The 19,007-nt window shown below is 42.6% G+C and overlaps 1 protein-coding gene across 7 annotated transcripts in view; it reads left to right on the top strand.

Moving 5' to 3' along the window:
• Positions 1–19,007, top strand: part of ABCC5 (ATP binding cassette subfamily C member 5) — a 147,951-nt gene that overhangs the window by 50,868 nt on the left and 78,076 nt on the right. For 2 of the 7 annotated variants that reach the window (XM_030215965.1, XM_030215966.1), the window contains exons 4-8: positions 3,600–3,755; positions 4,267–4,414; positions 9,233–9,466; positions 10,445–10,618; positions 15,198–15,345. In XM_030215965.1, coding sequence (XP_030071825.1) covers positions 3,600–3,755; positions 4,267–4,414; positions 9,233–9,466; positions 10,445–10,618; positions 15,198–15,345 — 860 coding nt within the window. Of the gene's footprint in view, positions 1–3,599; positions 3,756–4,266; positions 4,415–4,493; positions 8,402–9,232; positions 9,467–10,444; positions 10,619–15,197; positions 15,346–19,007 lie in introns of those variants that run through there. The other 5 variants (XM_030215969.1, XM_030215968.1, XM_030215971.1 and 2 more) reach the window with 5 other exon arrangements.

Genomic DNA, 19,007 nt, shown 5'->3' with positions numbered 1-19,007 from the left:
TCCTGTCACACAACACTTCGGCGGTAGCTTACATAAATCACCAGGGAGGCACTCAGAGTGTAGCTTTGGCCTCGGAGGCATCTGACCTGCTTCTTTGGGTGGAAAATCATCATCTGTCTCTCAGTGGCTTATATTTGTCATCTTCTGGCAGAGTGGGAGCTGGTGACGGAGGCCTTCCGTCTAATCTGTCAGCGGTGGGGCACTCCGGTGATGGATCTCATGGCGAATAAACGGAATGCAAAAGTGTCCAAGTTCTTCAGCAGAAGGCTGGAGTCAGATTCTGCATATCTAGACGCTCTCTTGCAGCCTTCGCTGAGATTCGGTCTGCTCTATGTCTTCCCTTCTTGGCCGCTAATCAGATGACTGCTACATCGAGTCAGGCTTCATTGGGGTCTCATGGTGTTGGTAGCCCCAGACTGGCCTCGTCGGCCTTGGTATGTGGATCTAATGCGCCTTGTAGAGTCCCCGCCGTGGCTTCCTTTTTTTCTGGGGTTATGTCATCAAGGTCCAGTTCAGATGGAGGTCCCCTCCTCTTTTCTATCTACACTTCTTCCCTTGGTTCATTAATCTCATCCCATGGCTTTTCCTACCATCTCTATGCTGACTCCCCCCAAATCTACCTTTCTACCCCTGATATCTCACCTTGCATCCAAACCACAGTTTCAGCGTGCTTGTCCGACATTGCTGTCTGGATGTCTCAACGCCACCTGAAATTAAACATGACCAAAACCGAGCTTCTCATTTTTCCCCCCAAACCCACCTCCCCACTCCCCCCGTTTTCTATTTCTGTTGATGGCTCTCTCATTCTCCCTGTCTCCTCAGCTCGAAACCTTGGGGTTATCTTTGACTCTTCTCTCTCCTTCTCTGCTCATATCCAGCAGACCGCCAAGACCTGTTGTTTCTTTCTTTACAACATCCGTAAAATCCGCCCCTTTCTTTCCGAGCACTCTACCAAAACCCTCATCCACACCCTTGTCACCTCTCGTTTAGACTACTGCAATCTGCTTCTTGCTGGCCTCCCACTTAGTCACCTTTCCCCTCTCCAGTCGGTTCAAAACTCTGCTGCCCATCTCATCTTCCGCCAGGGTCGCTTTACTCATACTACCCCTCTCCTCAAGACCCTTCACTGGCTCCCTATCCATTTTCGCATCCTGTTCAAACTTCTACTAACCTATAAATGTACTCACTCTGCTGCTCCCCAGTATCTCTCCACACTCGTCCTTCCCTACATCCCTTCCCGTGCACTCCGCTCCATGGATAAATCCTTCTTATCTGTTCCCTTCTCCACTACTGCCAACTCCAGACTTCGCGCCTTCTGTCTCGCTGCACCCTACGCCTGGAATAAACTTCCTGAGCCCCTACGTCTTGCCCCATCCTTGGCCACCTTTAAATCTAGACTGAAAGCCCACCTCTTTAACATTGCTTTTGACTCGTAACCACTCGCCTTCACCTACCCTCCTCTCCTCCTTCCTGTACACATTAATTGATTTGATTTGCTTACTTTATTTTTTGTCTATTAGATTGTAAGCTCTTTGAGCAGGGACTGTCTTTCTTCTGTGTTTGTGCAGCGGTGCGTACGCCTTGTAGCGCTATAGAAATGCTAAATAGAAGGTGAAATTGAGGAAGAAAGGTTATGATGATTCGGTGATTGCTATGTTGCTACATGCTTGCAAATGTTTCACAACTACGGCTTATGCCTGAGTGTGGTGCACGTTTGAGACATGGTGTGCCGACTGTGCTTGGTCTCCCTTTAAGGCTTCTGTTTCTCAGATTTTAGCCTTTCTGCAGGATGGTCTTCAAAAGGGGCTGGCTTATAACGCTCTTTGGGTGCAGGTTGCAGCTCTGGCCTGTTTCCGGGGGCGCCTAGCTGGTGTTTCTCTTGCAGCTCATTCAGACGTGGTGCGTTTTTTGAAAGGTTCTCTTCACCTTCGTCCTCCTTTTCGGCATCCTTGTCCATCTTGGAAGTTAAATTTGGTCCTTAGTGCACTTCAGGGCCCTACTTTTGAGCCATTGCATTCCGCTGTGGTGAAAGATCTCACTTTGAAGACGGTGTTGCTGGTGGCTATTTCCTCGGCAAGTAGTGTTTTGGAATTGCAGGTTCTGTCATGTTGAGAGCCCTTACTGCAGTTCTCTGAATCTGGCGTCACCTTGAGAACGGTTCCTTCCTTTTTGCCTAAGGCAGTGTCAGCCTTTCACTTAAATCTGCCTCTTTTTCTCCCTTCCTTTCAAAGAGCGGATTTTCCTGACCACTTTGCTTGACTGCATCTTTTAGATGTTCGTTGTTCATTAGTCCAGTATCTGCACTGGACTAATGAATTCCGGTGCTCAGATCATCTGTTCTCTTTTCTGGTCCCAGACGGGGTTATGCAGCTTCCAAAGTGACGATTGCTCATTGGCTTAAAGAAGCCATATCTTCTGGGTTTCTGCTGAAGGGTTCCTGTCCTCCAGAGGGTTTGCGAGCTCATTCGACTCGGGTGCAGGCTGCTTCTCGGGCAGAGACCGCAGTTCTTTCCTTGGAGGAGATTTGTCGTGCAGCTACTTGGACTTCGTGCCATTTGTTTGTTAAGCACTATAGGTTTGATGCAGAGGTGAGGAAGAATGCTCGTTTTGGAACGGCAATGCTCTCTCAGGGAGTGGCGTCTTCCCACCCTGTTTAGGGATTGCTTTGGTACATCTCACCAGTTCCTGGATTCATCTGATGCTAAGGAAGGTCTTTCCTTTAGTCGCAGCAGATGAATCCTGGATCCCTCCCTGTTTCCTGATACCGCGCCGTAATTGTTGGCATTTGCTGACATGTAAACAAGAACGAAGAAGAATTTGATAGAAGACTGTGAATTTCAGCCGTTCGTTCGACTCCTTTGAGTTCCTGGAGTTGTACTTTAATACAGTTTCAAGTTTTTATGTTTGGCCTGTTGCCATTTTGTTGTGAGGAGAGTGTTCTTTTTCTGTCTCCTTTTCTCTGCTTTGGGATACGACCTATACTGAGGAGAAAGGGAGCTGGGCGTCCAGTGTCACTGCTTTCAGTGTTCTCTATCTCCACCTGCTGGTAGGCGGATACAACCCACCAGTTCCTGGATTCATCTGCTGCGACTAAAGGAAAGAAGATTATCAGGTAAGACATAATTTTACCATACTGCGTTCTCTTGATGTCATTTTGAAAACAAAAAACTAAACAAACACAAAAATCTTGTAGATACCTATCCCTATAGACCGGTGGTTCTCAACCCAGTCCTCTGGATCCACCTAGCCATTCAGATTTTCAGGGTACCCACAATGAATATGCATGAGATAGTTTTGTATGCGGATTTCCCATGCATATTCATTGTAGGTACCCTGAAAACCTGACTGGTTGGGTGTGTCCCGAGGACTGGGTTGAGAACCCCTGCTATATCACAGCTGATGGCCCAATTTCTTACCTGCTGCTTGAGATTTTGCTTTGAATCATTAGAGCTAGTAATATTTTGGGGTTGTGTGATGGAGGCATAAGGATCTGCAGCGTCTTTATTGCTCTGCAGTAGTCTTCCTTTTCTAGTTATTGCTGATCGTGCGCTTTTATTTATTTATTTTTGTGATGGTAAAAAAATTTCTGTCGTTGGTAGGCATCAGCATCCTGTAGACAACGCAGGTCTCTTCTCATTTATGACGTTTTCCTGGCTCACTGCTCTGGCACATAAAGCCTACAAGAAGGGGGAGCTCTTCCAGGAGGATGTGTGGCCCCTGTCCAAGCACGAGTCTTCAGAAGTTAATAGCAGAAGGTATGAAACCCTTAACTTATTATTATTTTTTTTTTAATTTCTTCATCAGAGGGAAAATCCTGCTTGCAATCGCACCCTTAGACTGCTTTTCTTGTCCTGCTCAATTTATACTTAAAAGCTTTTTCCTTTTTCAAAAGGATGTGAAAATTATCAACAGTTATTACGTGGCTATTTGTCTCTTAATGGTATCTGGATGATATTTTAAGTTTTATTTAAATGATTTGTGTAATGGTTTTGAATTGTTTTCATTGTAGTGTATATTTTGGACATTGTGGTGTTGTATATGCTATTATACATTTTATAATAACGATACTTGAGATTGGCAGAATATAAGTGTTTAACTATAGATTAACGTAAGCCAGTAGATGAAGCTGTTTTCTGTGTACATTTGAGCATCTTTATTGTGATTTGTATCTGGCCTTCCCATTTGTTGAAATTGACTGATACAGAGAGACAGCACTGTATGAAGATTTCTCTTGCTAGGACCAACCCAACATGTGTTCTTGCCTAGGTTAGAGAAGCTGTGGATGGAAGAGCTGAAGGCATGCACCATTGAGGAAGCCTCGCTCTGTGGAGTGGTGTGGAAGTTCTGCCGCACCAGACTCCTCATCTCTATCTCGTGCTTGATGTTGACCCAACTGGCGGGCTTCATTGGACCAGTAAGTAACATCCATCCTGTTTTGACCACAGAGGTGTTCATTCCATGGCCAGCTTGAACATCTGTCCATCCCATTGCAGGGTTTGCCTTCATATAGATATCGCTTTGTGCGGCCGGATGAGGAAGTTCAGCCTGCTGAGAATGGACAGGGGTCAGAATAGCTGGTGGACAGCTTCACTGCTTTGTGGTTTCCTAGCAGGTATAGATTCCTGAAGAGCTTTTCAGACTATAAAGAGTCTTTTGTAGCCTTTTACCACTTTAGTATGAAGTTTCGATGGATGCTTCATTTAGAAAGGGAGGCTGTTTTGGGATTTGAGGTAGAGAAGAAATTGTTTTGCGATCTTACTGAGGAAGCAAATTGTGGTTAGTTGTTAGAAGCCAGAGGGTATTCTTAGGTTTAGTCAAGAATTATAGCTGATGTAAGGAAGGGATTGTGCCAGGATCTCACTTGAGGCAAGTCAGAGAAACCCTTAGAGCTGGCGTTCTTCCAAACTGGTTAGATCCCTCTGATAGCTGTGTAAAGCCCCTGAGTAGTGGGTAGATTCAGGGGCAGAACCTTCCACTTTTGCCACTTCACTTTTCCATCTCTTTGTTGCTTGTGCTGTGCAGATCAATAACTGAGTAATCTGCTCACTAAAATTTTGTTCTCTTGTAAGTCTGTTTTGAGGTGTACGAACAGTTTGCTACTTGTAGTACAAAATTTCAGTAAGCTCCTAAGCTGGAAGGGTCTTTGCTGGGTAAGTATGTATCGGTGCTGTGCTGTTAGGATTTAGAACAAAATAAGGTTTTCATTTTTGGGCCATTTCTGTTTTAATATTTTTGAAGTTCATCCTTTTGCTAATTAAAGTTAGTGATATTTGAGTGTTAGCATTTATTGATGCCGTGGAAGTATCTTTTGGTTTTACTAAATGCTGCATTTATGACACCTGTTTATTAACCTGCTTAAAGCTTTAACCACGCCAGCTTCACCAAGAAGAGCTTCTGTCATTGCTACACTACAGGGGTGTGCGGCTTTATTCCCCCAGTGCTCACAGCAGGGGCTGATTCTGCCCAATTCCCTGGTGGCAGCAGAGGAGGAAAGGCTGGGGCAGTGACATGAGCCCTCGGAGCTCACTGTGTGGACCTGAATAAATTAGGCAGACAGCAACTTTTGTTGATGTAATGGAGTACTCAAACCTTTATTTGAGGGTTTTGAAATGCCAGATCTAGTGATGTAAAGTGACCCTTTGCCCAAGCTATTAGAGAATAGTTGACAGGTCTTCTTGGTGATTAGATGAGCAGTGAGATCCTGTTTTCAGAGCAGATGCCATACTTCTAACATTTCAGCTTTGCTTATTAAAACGTTATTGTAGCCACAGAAGTAGTAGGCTGTGTGTTTAACATGTATAGAAATGGAAATGAAAATACTCACATCCAGTGGTATGAAACGGCAGGGCTTTGGCCACTTGTCTCTGGGTTTGCCTTGATGAGAGGAAGGCGTTAACAGAATGACTAATTGGGGAATGGCTATGGCCCAAGCAGTTATGCAGATGATGTTCATCTTTCAGGGAAGGAAGTTGCTCTGCTGCCTAAAAATAGCCTCCCTTGTTGGTGCAGCTGTAAAGAAGGAGCTACTATTTCAGCAGATCTGAGCTTGCTGGGAGGAGTCTTCCCCCCCCCCCCCCCCCAAAATGAGTGGCAGCAGCAGTAATTCTTTCTGGTGGGCCTGAGTCTGGTGAAACAGAATTATTCCAGAGGATCCAGTCTAAATGTTTGCAATTTGTAGTCCTAACTCTCCTACATTATGAAACATGAGTTCATAAACTTCGTAAGGAGAACAGGGCAAACTGTGGCAGTCTCAGATCTTAAAAACAAGTGCCAAAATCAAATAGAAAAGAATTACTTTTTAGGAAGTAATAGAAATAATTGTAATTTGGCAGTATCCCTAGAAGGCTCTGCTACATAATATGCCTGTGTTAGTCAAATGAAAACGGTAAAGGCAGATCCCTGCTCGTAGCGCGAGTGGCAGGCATTCCCAGGAATATTTATTTCATGCAGCACTGATCTGTTTTCAGGGCTCGTGTACATTATTGACTTTTTCAATAACTTTTGCTTGTATTTGTGTCTTCTAGCTGTATGTGATGGAAGGGGTGGGGAAGGAGGAACCTTCATTAGCTTACATCCTGCTGAGTTATTAATTGGGCAAGTAAAATGTTTTATTTTTTTTAATGCATTTTAAAGATGACTTTAATTTACCCAGATTTTACCTATAAAATTCCCACATGGTTTACATATTCTGTATCCTCTGACTTTTTAAATCTATTTTCTCTTTGAAATGATGTAGGGCTTTAATTCCAAGATTTAGGTAGCTGTAGCTAGCTAGCTCTGCCTGTTTTTAAGAGTAGCCCTGTTGGGGTAGGAAGAGGGTGTGGAAGCTTATTGCCCTGACTGTATGCTAGTACTGACATAATTGCTGGGAAATTTTTTTGCAAATGTTGAAAGTACTTCTCTTCAAATATTTGTTTTTTTGATAGCGGTTGGGGGGCGAGCTTTGCCAGTTCTTGGGCCAGCATGGGCAGGGGCTCATCCTCTGTAGTGGAAGCAATGACAGGAGCTGTTCTTTAGAAATTTCAGGGTGGCTGTGTTCTGCGATCAGACTGAGCCAGTCCAGCTGTGCAGAAAGCCTACAATCCTCACGCCCAAGGTAAGGTGACATTTATTCCATGGGAATGCTTTCATCTGCCCAGAGGCCCCTCTGAAAACCTTCATGAAAATCAGCTCAGCTTTCATGTTTTTCTTTTCCTATTATTAAGAGAAGCTTTTATTAAAAAAAAAAAAAAAGTAATATTTGATATAAACTTTTTTTCATTGTGCAACTGGTGGTAGTTTATTTTTCTTTTCCAAGTTCTTTAATCTTTTCCCTTCTTATTTTTTTTTTTTTTTTGCTTTTTTAAAAGGTTTTGCTATTTTAAGAGTAGGTTTGTTTTCTGTGTTAACATATTCTCATAAACAACGCCGGGAGAGGCTGGTACATCAAAAACAGTACTGAAATATACACAAGAAAGATCGAAAAGTTCCTGTTCAATATAGTGCCCCTTCAGACTTCTCTTAAATTCCTGCTCTCTTGTGTTGAGCAGTGTGTACTGTGATGGTCGGGCAATACTTGTTGCTACTGCAGGAGAGCAGTAGGTATTCCGTGACTCTTGCTGTCGTGTCACGTTTTAAGTTTTCTCATGTTTAACTCCATACTAACTGGCCATGGTTCTGATTGGGCCAATGGATAGAAAATAAGGCAAGAGAAGCCTAAAGCGCTTGGATGGTCTGTGAATCTTTGCACCAACTGTGTTTATTACTCTGCCAGGACTGATGAGAATGTATCCACAATGCATTGCAGAGCTCTGATACACAACTTTGTGTGCTAAGAAAATGTAAAAGCTTGGGAAATGCTTTGTAGTACTGAGATTTCGTATCACTCCTGGATTTAAGGCATCTTGGGCAGAAAATTCATCTACCAATCAGAGCTAGACTGGATGCTCACACTAATTTTCAATTAATATGCCCCGTTTTCCTAAGACCTGCAAACTGGTTTAAGATGCGCACAGACTTCAAAGACTTGATTTCACGAAGCAGTCTTTTGCCGTTGCCAGCATTTTTTCTTTAGTTCTGTTTTGGCATTCTGCTGCATACCGAAGGACCAAAAGGCACCAAGCTGATGGAGAGTCTGAGAGCTTACGTCTGGGAAATTTTTGGAGAATTGATAGTTGCACAACTCTGGCAAAGAGCAGCATTATATATTTGAACAAAAGTTTCCATAAGAGCAAGGCAGTTTTACAGCTGTTCAGTAAAGTTTTCTGTGTGTGCTTAAAGCTGTAGTAATAGGGCACCATTCATAGCCATTCACTTTGTATGTGAAAAACTGTTTGTTTATTGCACTGGTATTCTGTTGTACAAGTGTTTGTTCCTAACATGATACCTTTTTTTCTCTTTAATAAAAGTATATTGTTCCCCAGTTAATAGTATTTTAATACTGCTAATGAATTCAATTGTGTGGTTGTACTATGCCCGCTGGCCTACACAGGTGAGAGTCGCGGTGGTGATTATTGGGGGCTGTCCGCTCAGGTTCTGCAAATGCTGTTTGAAATGTGATACCCTGAGGTAATTATTTCTTTGGGGGGAAGGGGGGAAGGGAAGGGGGGGATGGGGTTGGGGGAGGGGGAGTGCTTGCTTTTTTTGGGCTGTAACTAACTGTTTTTATTGGTTGGTGTTTCACTGTCATTGTTCTGTTTGATTAAACTGCTGATGTTTATTTTCAGGAAAGTTTTGCAAAATGTCCTTCTCACTCTCCCCCGTTACAACTGTAGGTACAGTCGTTCCTTTTTCTCAAATAAAGCACGTTGAAAGCAAACAATGGATGTAAGCTCACAGTAGAATGTTGTTTATTGTGCTTAGTTCTATGAATACAGAATAATTCTTGTTTTTTTTTTTTTTTCTTTTAAATAATTTGACATGATGATCTGTTGCTTTCAGCCAACTGACTTTCCAGTTTATGTTAAGTTAGAAGACCTGGCAGCTCAGAAGCTTGGTATGTAAATACCGAGAGGTCCCATGTCAAGATGACTTTCTGCTAAATTTCCATTGCCTTGACCAGTTCTAAAAGATGTTATAGTAGAGCTGCTTGAATGCAAATCCAGCTTCTAGAGAAAGTATAAATTATGATTACATCTGTATCTTATTGGTGTGTTTAAGCTAAATTTGATTTGGTCCTAACTTAACATAAAGGCGTTGGAAGCGTTTCTGAGTCCAGTGGAGGTCCTCACGCTTGCAGCTTTTCTTCCTGTAGGCGTTTGTTGTGAAGAGCCTCTTGGAATACACACAGCAGAGTGAGTCCAACCTGCGGTACAGCTTGCTCCTGGTGTTTGGTCTGTTTGTGACGGAGGTGATTCGTTCCTGGTCACTGGCTCTCACTTGGGCTTTGAATTATCGTACTGGGGCCAGACTTCGTGGTGCTGTTCTGACCATGGCCTTCAAAAAAATCCTGATGCTGAAGAACATAAAGGAGAAATCTTTAGGAGAGGTGAGCTCGCTGTGGAAGGGGGTGGAGGAGCAGGGCAGTGATTTCCCTGGGAGAGGTAGCGGGAAGGAGTGAGCAGCACATAACCTTGGGGTCATCTTCGACTCCTCCCTCTTCTTCGCTTCACATATTCAACAGAATGCTAAAACCTGTCGTTTCTTCCTCTATAACATCACCAAAATTCGCCCTTTCTGAGTATGCAGCCAAAAGCCGCATCCACACTCTTATCACTTCCCGCTTAGACTACTGCAACTTGCTTCTCACAGGTCTCCCACTGAGCCATCTCTCTCCTCTTCAATCTGTTCAAAATTCTGCTGCACGACTAATATTCCGCCAGGGTCGTTATGCTCATATTAGCCCTCAAGTCACTTCATTGACTCCTTATCCGTTTCCACATTCAGTTCAAACTCCTCTTATTGACCGATAAGTGCATTCACTCTGCAGCTCCTCAGTACCTCTCCACTCTCATCTCTTCCTACACTCCTCCCTGGGAACTCCGCTCACTGAGCAAATCTCTCTTATCTGCACCCTTCTCCTCCACCGCTTCCAGACTCCGTTCCTTCTATCTTGCTGCACCGTATGCCTGGAATAAACTTCCTGAGCCGGTACGCCAAGCCTCATCTCTGGCCATCTTCAAATCTAGGCTAAAAACCCACCTCTTCGATGCTGCTTTTAACTCCTAAACCTAAACCTTCAACTGTCCCCTATCCCTGATATTTCCTGTCTGTCCTAACCCTTATCCCTTACTTGTCCTGTCTGTCTGTCATAATTAGATTGTAAGCTCTATTATATAGAGCAGGGACTGTCTCTCCATGTTCAAGTGTGAAGCGCTGCGTACTTCCGGTAGCGCTATAGAAATGATGATTAGTAGTAGAAATGATAAGTAGTAGTAGTAGAATAGGCAGTTGAAAGAGCTGTGAGTAAGCAGGAGATTATAAATGAGATGAATATTAAGCATTTTGGACTGCCTTTGTTTTTCAGTTGATAAATGTGTGTTCCAGTGATGGGCAGAGAATGTTTGAGGCAGCAGCGGTGGGCAGCTTGCTGGCTGGTGGACCTATCGTGGCCATCCTTGGGATGGTTTACAATGTCATCATTCTGGGTCCAACAGGCTTCTTGGGGTCTGCTGTCTTTGTCCTCTTTTATCCAGCAATGGTAAGTGTGTAGATATTATTCATTTCATAAAGAAGTGAAAAGGGTGAAATATGGGCAGTTTGCACTATGATCTATAGGCATTAGTTAGAGACACTTGACTGTTGGCTTTTGTCGTATGTCAGCAGTGGTTGGGAGAGATTAACTGTCATTAATCCTACTCAGGATTGTGGAGTCAATACACCAAACCTTCAACTCTGCCTCCTCTATTTTTCTACTGACCAACCCAACTCCTACTATGTATAGTAGATCTAAGAGAAATTTAAATAATTACAGAAACAGAGAATATTTTTATGTACAAAATTAGGACTAATAGACCACAAAATATGTTTTGAAGTTTGAACAAAAATAAGTGTAAAATGATAAAATTTATTATATGATAATGAACGTTTTTATTTTGAAGTTGGTACATTTTACACATTTGGACTGCTCTCAGATTTGCTTCTGACTCCACACCCCTGATCCTTCCATAAAAAGGCTTTTTTTAAAAAATATTCAGAGATACTATTAAAATGGCATAAAGGTTAAATTAAAAACCAAAAAAGAAATTCTTTATGGCAGTATGGTAATGAACAGAAAAGACACCCGTTAATTACAATCATTCTATAATGTAGTGTTTTTCAACCTTTTTATTTCAGAGTACACATTAGTATTCATTTGATCTTCCTGGTACAGCAAACCAGATTCATCGTTTGCTACTTAGTGGTTGCTGATCACTCGACTATGAGAATTTCAAATGATGCACTTTTAACTAAACTAGATGGTATAGAAATAGGCTAGAGTGTATTTAGTCAAGTTTAGAAATGTTATTTTAGATAAGGGGATTTGAAGCATGATGCTGATTCAGTCCCTTCTGGTCACTGGGTGACCAATGACTGGTGAAAGGAAGAAGCAAAACATGTTTTCCAACATATAATTTAACCAAAAATAAGACCAGAAGTACACATATAAAATGTAATGAAGTTCCTTGTTACATGATTGATCTCATCATCCTACCTTCCAGGAATACATTTAGACTCTCCCGTTCATATCTAAACCTTCATTATCCAAACTGCAACGGAATAAAGTACAAATCCACGTATGCTACATCCTTCTCCTTCATCAGCACTCAACTTTGGAATTCTTTGCCAAAATCCATAAAAACCATTAACAACCACCTAACTTTCAGGAAATCACTTAAGACCATGTTATTTGGAAATGTTTATCCCAAGGACTCAGCGTGTGTCTCCACTGTTGGATGTGCATCAATCTAGAGACAATTTTGGACACATTCCCCTTCCCTCTTCTCTCCTGGTTCCCCTACTCCTCCCGTCCTTTCTTCATCCTCCCCATTATTTTTTGAGTAGGTTTTCTGCTGTATTAACTTCTTTTTCCTTAGCATCCCTCCGGACCGGCCCAGGATTGGACTGATGGGTTGTGCACGCCTTCCAGCAGGTGGAGACTGAGAAAATACTAAGGATCAGTTGCTATTCAGAGATTAATGGCTTGAATAGGAGCATTGGAAGCTGCAACCACCAGGTGGAAGAAAGGTGCTCACAGTTTCTGCAGAAGGAGTTTGCTCTTCTGCTGACCAATGTGTGCAAGTGATAACCTGCAGTTGCTAGTACTTTGAGGGCACATGCTGGAAATATCATGCTTTACCATCAATTACTTTTGTCTGTCTGCTTTGCTGGCTTCAGTCAAGATGTGAAATTGAAGCCAAAAGGAGAGAGGTTTTTGAGAAGCACTTTTTGAGAAGCAGAAGCTTGGCCTAATAGCTTCCAAACCCACAGATTCTAGATGGCCAAAGGAGAGACTATCACATCAGCTTATTTGCTTGCAGGGAAGTAGGCTTCTTGGGCCTTGCGGGTTCATTCTACGCAGTGTACAGCGACATCCTGGGTGGAGACTACCTTACTGTCTGTGGAGGATATTTTCAATGTGGTGACGTGGTCGACACTGCAAACCTTTCACGTCTGCCTATTTGCTTGTGGGGAAGCAGGCTCCTCAAGCCTCGTGGGCTCATTCTACAAGGCCTACAGTGATATCTTATTTGCAAGGTGTCGACGTGGTAAACACTGCATACCTTTGCCAAGCACTACAGGGTGGACATTGTGGGATGCTCGGAAGCCAGTTTTGGGACTTCGGGCCTCAGGGCGGTGATGCTAGGATCCCACCCACTGTATGGATTGCTTTTGAACATCCCACAGGTTCTGAAATAGTGGGAAGCTATGTAATGGAAGGATAAATTAGGTCTTTCCTGATCTTAAACTAAAATCTGAAATTAAACGCAGAAAAAACTCAATGCCTGATACTCACCTCCCAATACAACACAAATGAATTCAACGCAATAAACACACCAAAACCTTCCAATCTCAGAAACGCTAAAAATCCTTGGAGTCACTATCGACCGCCACCTAACACTCGAAACCCACGCAAACAACACAGCTAAGAAGATGTTCTACTGCATGTGGAAATTGAAAAGGATAAGACCATTCTTCCCAAGATTCGTCTTTCGCAACCTAGTGCAATCCCTCGTCCTCAGCCATCTGTATTACTGCAACTCGCTATACGCAGGCTGCAAAGAGCAAATACTGAGGAAACTTCAAACAGCCCAGAACACAGCAGCCAGACTCATCTTCGGAAAACCAAAATATGAAAGGGCAACACCACTACGAGAGAAACTACACTGGCTTCCACTTAAGGAACGCGTCACTTTTAAGGTATGCACATTAGTCCACAAGATCATTCACGGTGAAGCCCCAGCCTGCATGTCCGAGTTGATAGACCTACCACCCAGAAATGCTAAAAGATCATCCCGAACATACCTCAACCTCCACTTCCCTAATTGCAAGGGTGTGAAATACAAGACGCTACATGCGTCAACCTTTTCTCACATGAGCACGCAGCTTTGGAATACACTGCCGCGCAACTTAAGAACGATTTACGAACAAGCTTCCTTCCGCAAATTATTGAAGACCCATCTGTTGGAAACAATTTACGGAAAGAGCCAAAACACATAGAGTCCCACACTCACTGTTCATCAATGCATCATACATCCACTTCTGACCCTCATCCCCCGTAATTCCACATCACTCATACACTTACTCACAGAAATATGTACACCATATGTCTTTGTGTCTTAATACTGCCCTTTAAGCTTCCCATTGTCTCCTTCCAATGTTTCTATGTTGATGACCCATTGTTAAATACCTAACGATACTTCGATGGTCTCGCATAACTTGTGCAATGTAACCCATAACCAAGTTGTAACAAATGTATTTCCATTATTCATATCTTATTGTAAGCCACTCTGAGCCCGCAAAGAGGTGGGAAAATGTGGGATACAAATGCAATAAATTAAATAAATAAATAAATAAAATCTTTTTCTTTCCATGAGTCCTTCCCACTATTCCAGAGACCTGCCCAAGGTTTCTAAGATGTTTAGTCGGTGTGAAATATGGGTCAATTAACAGCTATCACCTTGCATGGTGATTCCTGCATATCTCTTGTTCTCTGCAGGTTGTCTGGAGATGAGAGAGGCTCACACATTTGCTCGTCTGGTTAGTGTTAAGAAGTTGTTTACGGTTGTTGTGTGTGTTCGGCCTTTCTCCTTACTGTTTACCTTTGTAAATACTGAGGAGCTGGACTAGGTACCAAGACAGAGATGTCTCAGCTGAGTTTTCAGTTTTCTATCTCCACCTACTGGTTGAAGGGACACAACTACCCCACAGGTTCTAGGATAGTGGGAAGCAGTGGCGTAGCTACGTGGGGCCTGAGGGGGCCGGGGCCCCCGCAGATTCACCCCAGGACCCCCCTCCCGGCGAACCCACCCCCACCGCCGCCTACCTTTTGCTGGCGGGGGATCCCACTCCCCGCCAGCCGACGTCTTCTCAGTCCTTCCTGCTCTTCAATTTGTTTGCTGACGTCCTGCACGTTGTACGTGCAGGACGTCAGCAAACAAATTGAAGAGCAGGAAGCGACTGAGAAGAAGACGTCGGCTGGCGGGGAGTGGGATCCCCCGCCAGCAAAAGTAAAGGTAGGCTGCAGCGGCGGCGGGTTCGTGGCGGGAGGGGAGGCGGCGCCGGGGGGAGGGCTAAAATGTGCCCCCTCCCCCCGGGCTCTGGAACCCTCACCCATGGAAGGCTGGCTACGCCCCTGGTGGGAAGGATTAATGGAAAGAAAATTGTCAGGTAATTTCTCCTTGTCTTTGGGTGTTTGGTTTTTTTGGTGGTGATAAACAGTGTTCTGCTTGTCTTCTGAGAAAGTGTTCAACTGTGGCAGGTGTTCTCCAAGAACAGCAGGACATGTACTCTCATATTCCTTTCCATCTCCCCAGCAGTTGTATTCTTTTGGCTTTGTTACTGTACTGCTGGCCCTGCGCACTCATTGGGCGGGAAGTCACTTGTTGATGTGAGGTGCGATGCTGCTAAAAAGTTACAGAACTTTGGGTAGAATCTGCACCGGGCTCCGGGTGACATCACCCATATATGTGAATACAAGTCCTGCTCTCCTCGAAGAACTCAAATGTGAGTACCTTCGCTTTGTTGTTTTAAATGAATATTTATCTTTGCAATTTCCATTTTCCTTGCCTTTATTTCAGATGTTTGTATCACGACTTACTGCCTACTTCCGAAGAAAGTGTGTAGCCATCACTGATGAACGTGTTCAAAAGATGAATGAAGTTCTGAATTACATTAAATTTATTAAAATGTATGCCTGGGTCAAAGCTTTCTCACAGAGTGTCCAAAGTGAGTATGTGTAATTTTACCCTGCTGGTTGTGTTAGTGCAATGACATACATACCCTGTGCTATGAAGGCAACTGGCTGAGGAGGGAATCCAAGTCTTTTATTGTAGAATAATCAACTTACTGATGCTGATCTCATAGCAGAAAATGTGTCACTTTTTACTCATAGCTACTCATTTTAGTTTTAAAAAACACTATTGCCATTTGTTAATTTGTATGTTTTATTTTTCTGAGGAAGATGTTAATTTTTTTCCCTTTTTTTTTTTTGGGGGGGGGGGGGGGGGAGTTAGTTCTTTGTTTGTTTTAATTGAATTCCAAATGCAAAACAGAGCAATACAGCAAACATATCAGATAACAATGTAAAAAGTCATACAAGCACTCTTTGGTATAATACTACAGGAAAGTAAGGCACATCCCCCCCCCCCCCCCCCCCCCCCCGCCCCCCAGAGGATGATTCCCGACTAGCACAGAGAACATGAAGAATATGCCTCGCGGAACTCCTTGACTGGAGTGCCAGAGGATGAACGGCTCCCGCACTTTGGTAAAGTTTTTTTTTTTTTTTTACTTGTGATCGTAATCTGCCTTCTACTAGTTTGGCTCAGCAGGACTATAAATGCTATATTAATTTAAAATAAAAAATGTCAGATTAAATGAAAAATTACACAGTGCCTGACAAGTGCACTTTTGCAAAGTCACTTTGAATTTTAATGTATAAAGCCCAAATAACTAGATTTGTCCTGGACAGATACAGCACTGCAGAATTCTAGTAGCTGTCAACTTAGGCCCATTTCTCCAATGCAGAAAATATTTATTTTTGCCCCATTTTCTCTACAGCCTTCACGCCAACTAAGCAAGCAACTTTTGTTTTTCTTGCTGGTAGAACTGGACATAGGAGCCAATATTAACCCTTTACAAGCCAGCAAAAGAAAATTGGGTATCTATGTCTAGCAAATCCAGCTGTGTAGATCTGATACAAAGTTTTTTTTACATCAGCAATAGTGTTTTTTAAAACTAAAATGAGTAGCTATGAGTAAAAAGTGACACACTTTCTGCTATGAGATCAGCATCAGTAAGTTGAACTGCTATGTTTTGAGTTTCTTTGAAAACGTCACATAATCCCCGAATGTAAAGAGCTTTGGCTAAAGCAGTTGCCAAGCATTCCTTGGACTGAAGTCTCAGTGTTTATGAGGGAATATGTTTTTCCAAACTACATGAGTAGGTTTACTGACCCTTGTCTAGTCAAGATTTTAAAGCCAATATAAGCAACTTAAAATCACTTGATGTATAGGGAGCCAATGTAACCTGTCCATTTTTTTGCCTGTGATTAACTCTGTTGCAGCATTTGTACAAGCTGCAAGTGACCTAACATTCTCTTTGGAAGACCCAATTAAATATTGCAATAATCAATGTGTGACAGTCACCTGTACAATGTGGCATTAATATGACTAGCTAAGGAATGTGTTAATTAGTTAAATCCTACTGTAATTTAAGGCTGGTTTTATTTTTACTTCCTTTATTTGATCTTCAAGATCAAGTGCCTAAAAGAATCCCCAGTCTATGAATATTATTCAGTAAAGGTGAAGTATAGCTCTCAATAATTGGGCAGTGATTTCTATTTTCCCCTGACCTGTAGGAGGACTCTTGTTGTGTTCCATTCCAGTTGATTTTTTAGCATCCATTGGTGTCTTTATTTCAAACACAACTCAATTTTGGAATAGGTATCCTGCAAGGAAACCTCACAAAGTATGTAGATTTGAATGTCAGTGTAGTTACTAAGTTTAATATCCAGCCTTGTGATTTCCCCAATTGATTGTGAAAAAAAACCCCATATGGGACAACTGAGAACCCTGGTGTTTCCACGTTCTAGAGACCAGAATTGAGAAGGAACCATAACCATCTTGCCAAATTTTCTTCACCCATTGAGAGAAGGAGAAAAATAGGCCGCCTCCTTCAAAATCTACAAGCTGGACTAGCAATAGGGAATCATAAATATTATAAGTGGCTAGTAAGGAATTTTTTTTTTGTTTTTTTTGAAATTCAGTTATACCTGTTTCAGGACATTGTCATCTCTTCCAGAAAAGCTGCAGCACTGTCTTCATTGCTGAAGGCCTTACAAAAGCCAGATTAAGCTGGGCCAAGAAGACCATTACCTCAAAATGTCTATTCAATTGACTTATTACAATAGTATCTCTTAACTTCACCAAAAACGATATTCACCACTGACCAATTATTTATAAGAATTTGAAAGACTGCCATTCAAGTCAGGAGTGTAGAGTTTTAGGTATGATACTTCTTGCTTTTCATGGATTCACAGATAAAACATGTAATTTGTAAGACATAGTTTAAGCTTAGACAGTTTCGACTGTTATGTTCATACTTTTTGTATGGTCATTTATAGTAATTGTTCAACTGTCAATCCAAACATTGTTGGATTACGTCAACTCTTTGTATTTAAGAATAATGGCCAAACAACTTTCCAAACTTCAGATCGTTCAGAATTCTGCGGCCATGTTGAACTATCACTGGAGTTTTGAGTATCGGGACCCTAGTTTTCTCCATTGACGAGCAGGGGAGATGCAGGCACGCTTACTGGTGACATCCTTTGGATGGACCTTGTTTGCAGTGCTCTCCTTAAGCTCAGGTAACCATTGCTTTGAAGAGCTTCTGAGCATGTGTGGGGCTCCTGTACTGACCAACATTCTACCATCTTCCTCGGACTATTTTTCTCTGCAGCACAAGTGACACTGGCAATTAACGCCAGCCAATAGCACTGGTGTTGAGTGCAGAAACTTAAATTTGGCAGGGATGCGCATATTATACATATTCTGTTAAGTGCGTAAGTGGGAACTCTGCCTATGTCATGTCCCATCCCTGTGAACACTCCTTTGCAGATATGCGCTATATCAATTTAATGGCTATTTGCAGGATATTGGCATTTACATATTATGCATATTGTTATCATGCTAACCATTTGCGTGCAATGTGCAGGTAAATTTGAGCACCTGGTTTATAGAACATGAGTATCTAAATTGGACCAGACCAATGGTCCATGTAGCCCAGTATCCTGTTTTCCAAACGGTGGCCAAGCCAGGTCACAAGTACCTGGCAGAAACCCAGTTAGCAGCAACATTCCATGCCACCAATCCCGGGTCTCTCAATAACAGACTGTGGACTTTTCCTCCAGGAACTTGTCCAAACCGTTTTTAAACCCAGATACGCTAACCGCTGTTAACACATCCTCAGACAAAAAATTCCAGAGCTTAACTATTCGAGTGAAAAAATATTTCCCTTCTATTTGTTTTAAAAGCATTCCCATGTAACTTCCGCAAGTGTCCCCTAGTCTTTGTACTTTTGGAATGAGTAAAAAAAAAAAAGAAAAAAGGATTTACTTCTACTCGTTGTACACCACTCAGGATTTCATCCGTCTCTTTTCCAAGCTGAAGAGCCCTAACCTCTTTAGCCTTTCCTCATAAGAGAGAAGTTCCATCCCCTTTATCTAATTCCGCTATATCTTTTTTGACATAGGGCGACCAGAACGGAACACAATACTCACCATGGAGCGATACAGAGGCATTATAGTATTTTCAGTCTTATTCACCATCCTTTTCCTAATAATTCCTAGCATCCTGTTTGCTTTTTTGGCCGCCGCAGCCTATTGAGCAGAA

This window comes from Microcaecilia unicolor, chromosome 10 (genome assembly GCF_901765095.1).
Source record: "Microcaecilia unicolor chromosome 10, aMicUni1.1, whole genome shotgun sequence".
Classification (NCBI taxonomy): domain Eukaryota; kingdom Metazoa; phylum Chordata; class Amphibia; order Gymnophiona; family Siphonopidae; genus Microcaecilia; species Microcaecilia unicolor.
Note: the sequence above shows the minus strand (reverse complement) of the source record. Positions and strands in the feature narration are given on the sequence as shown.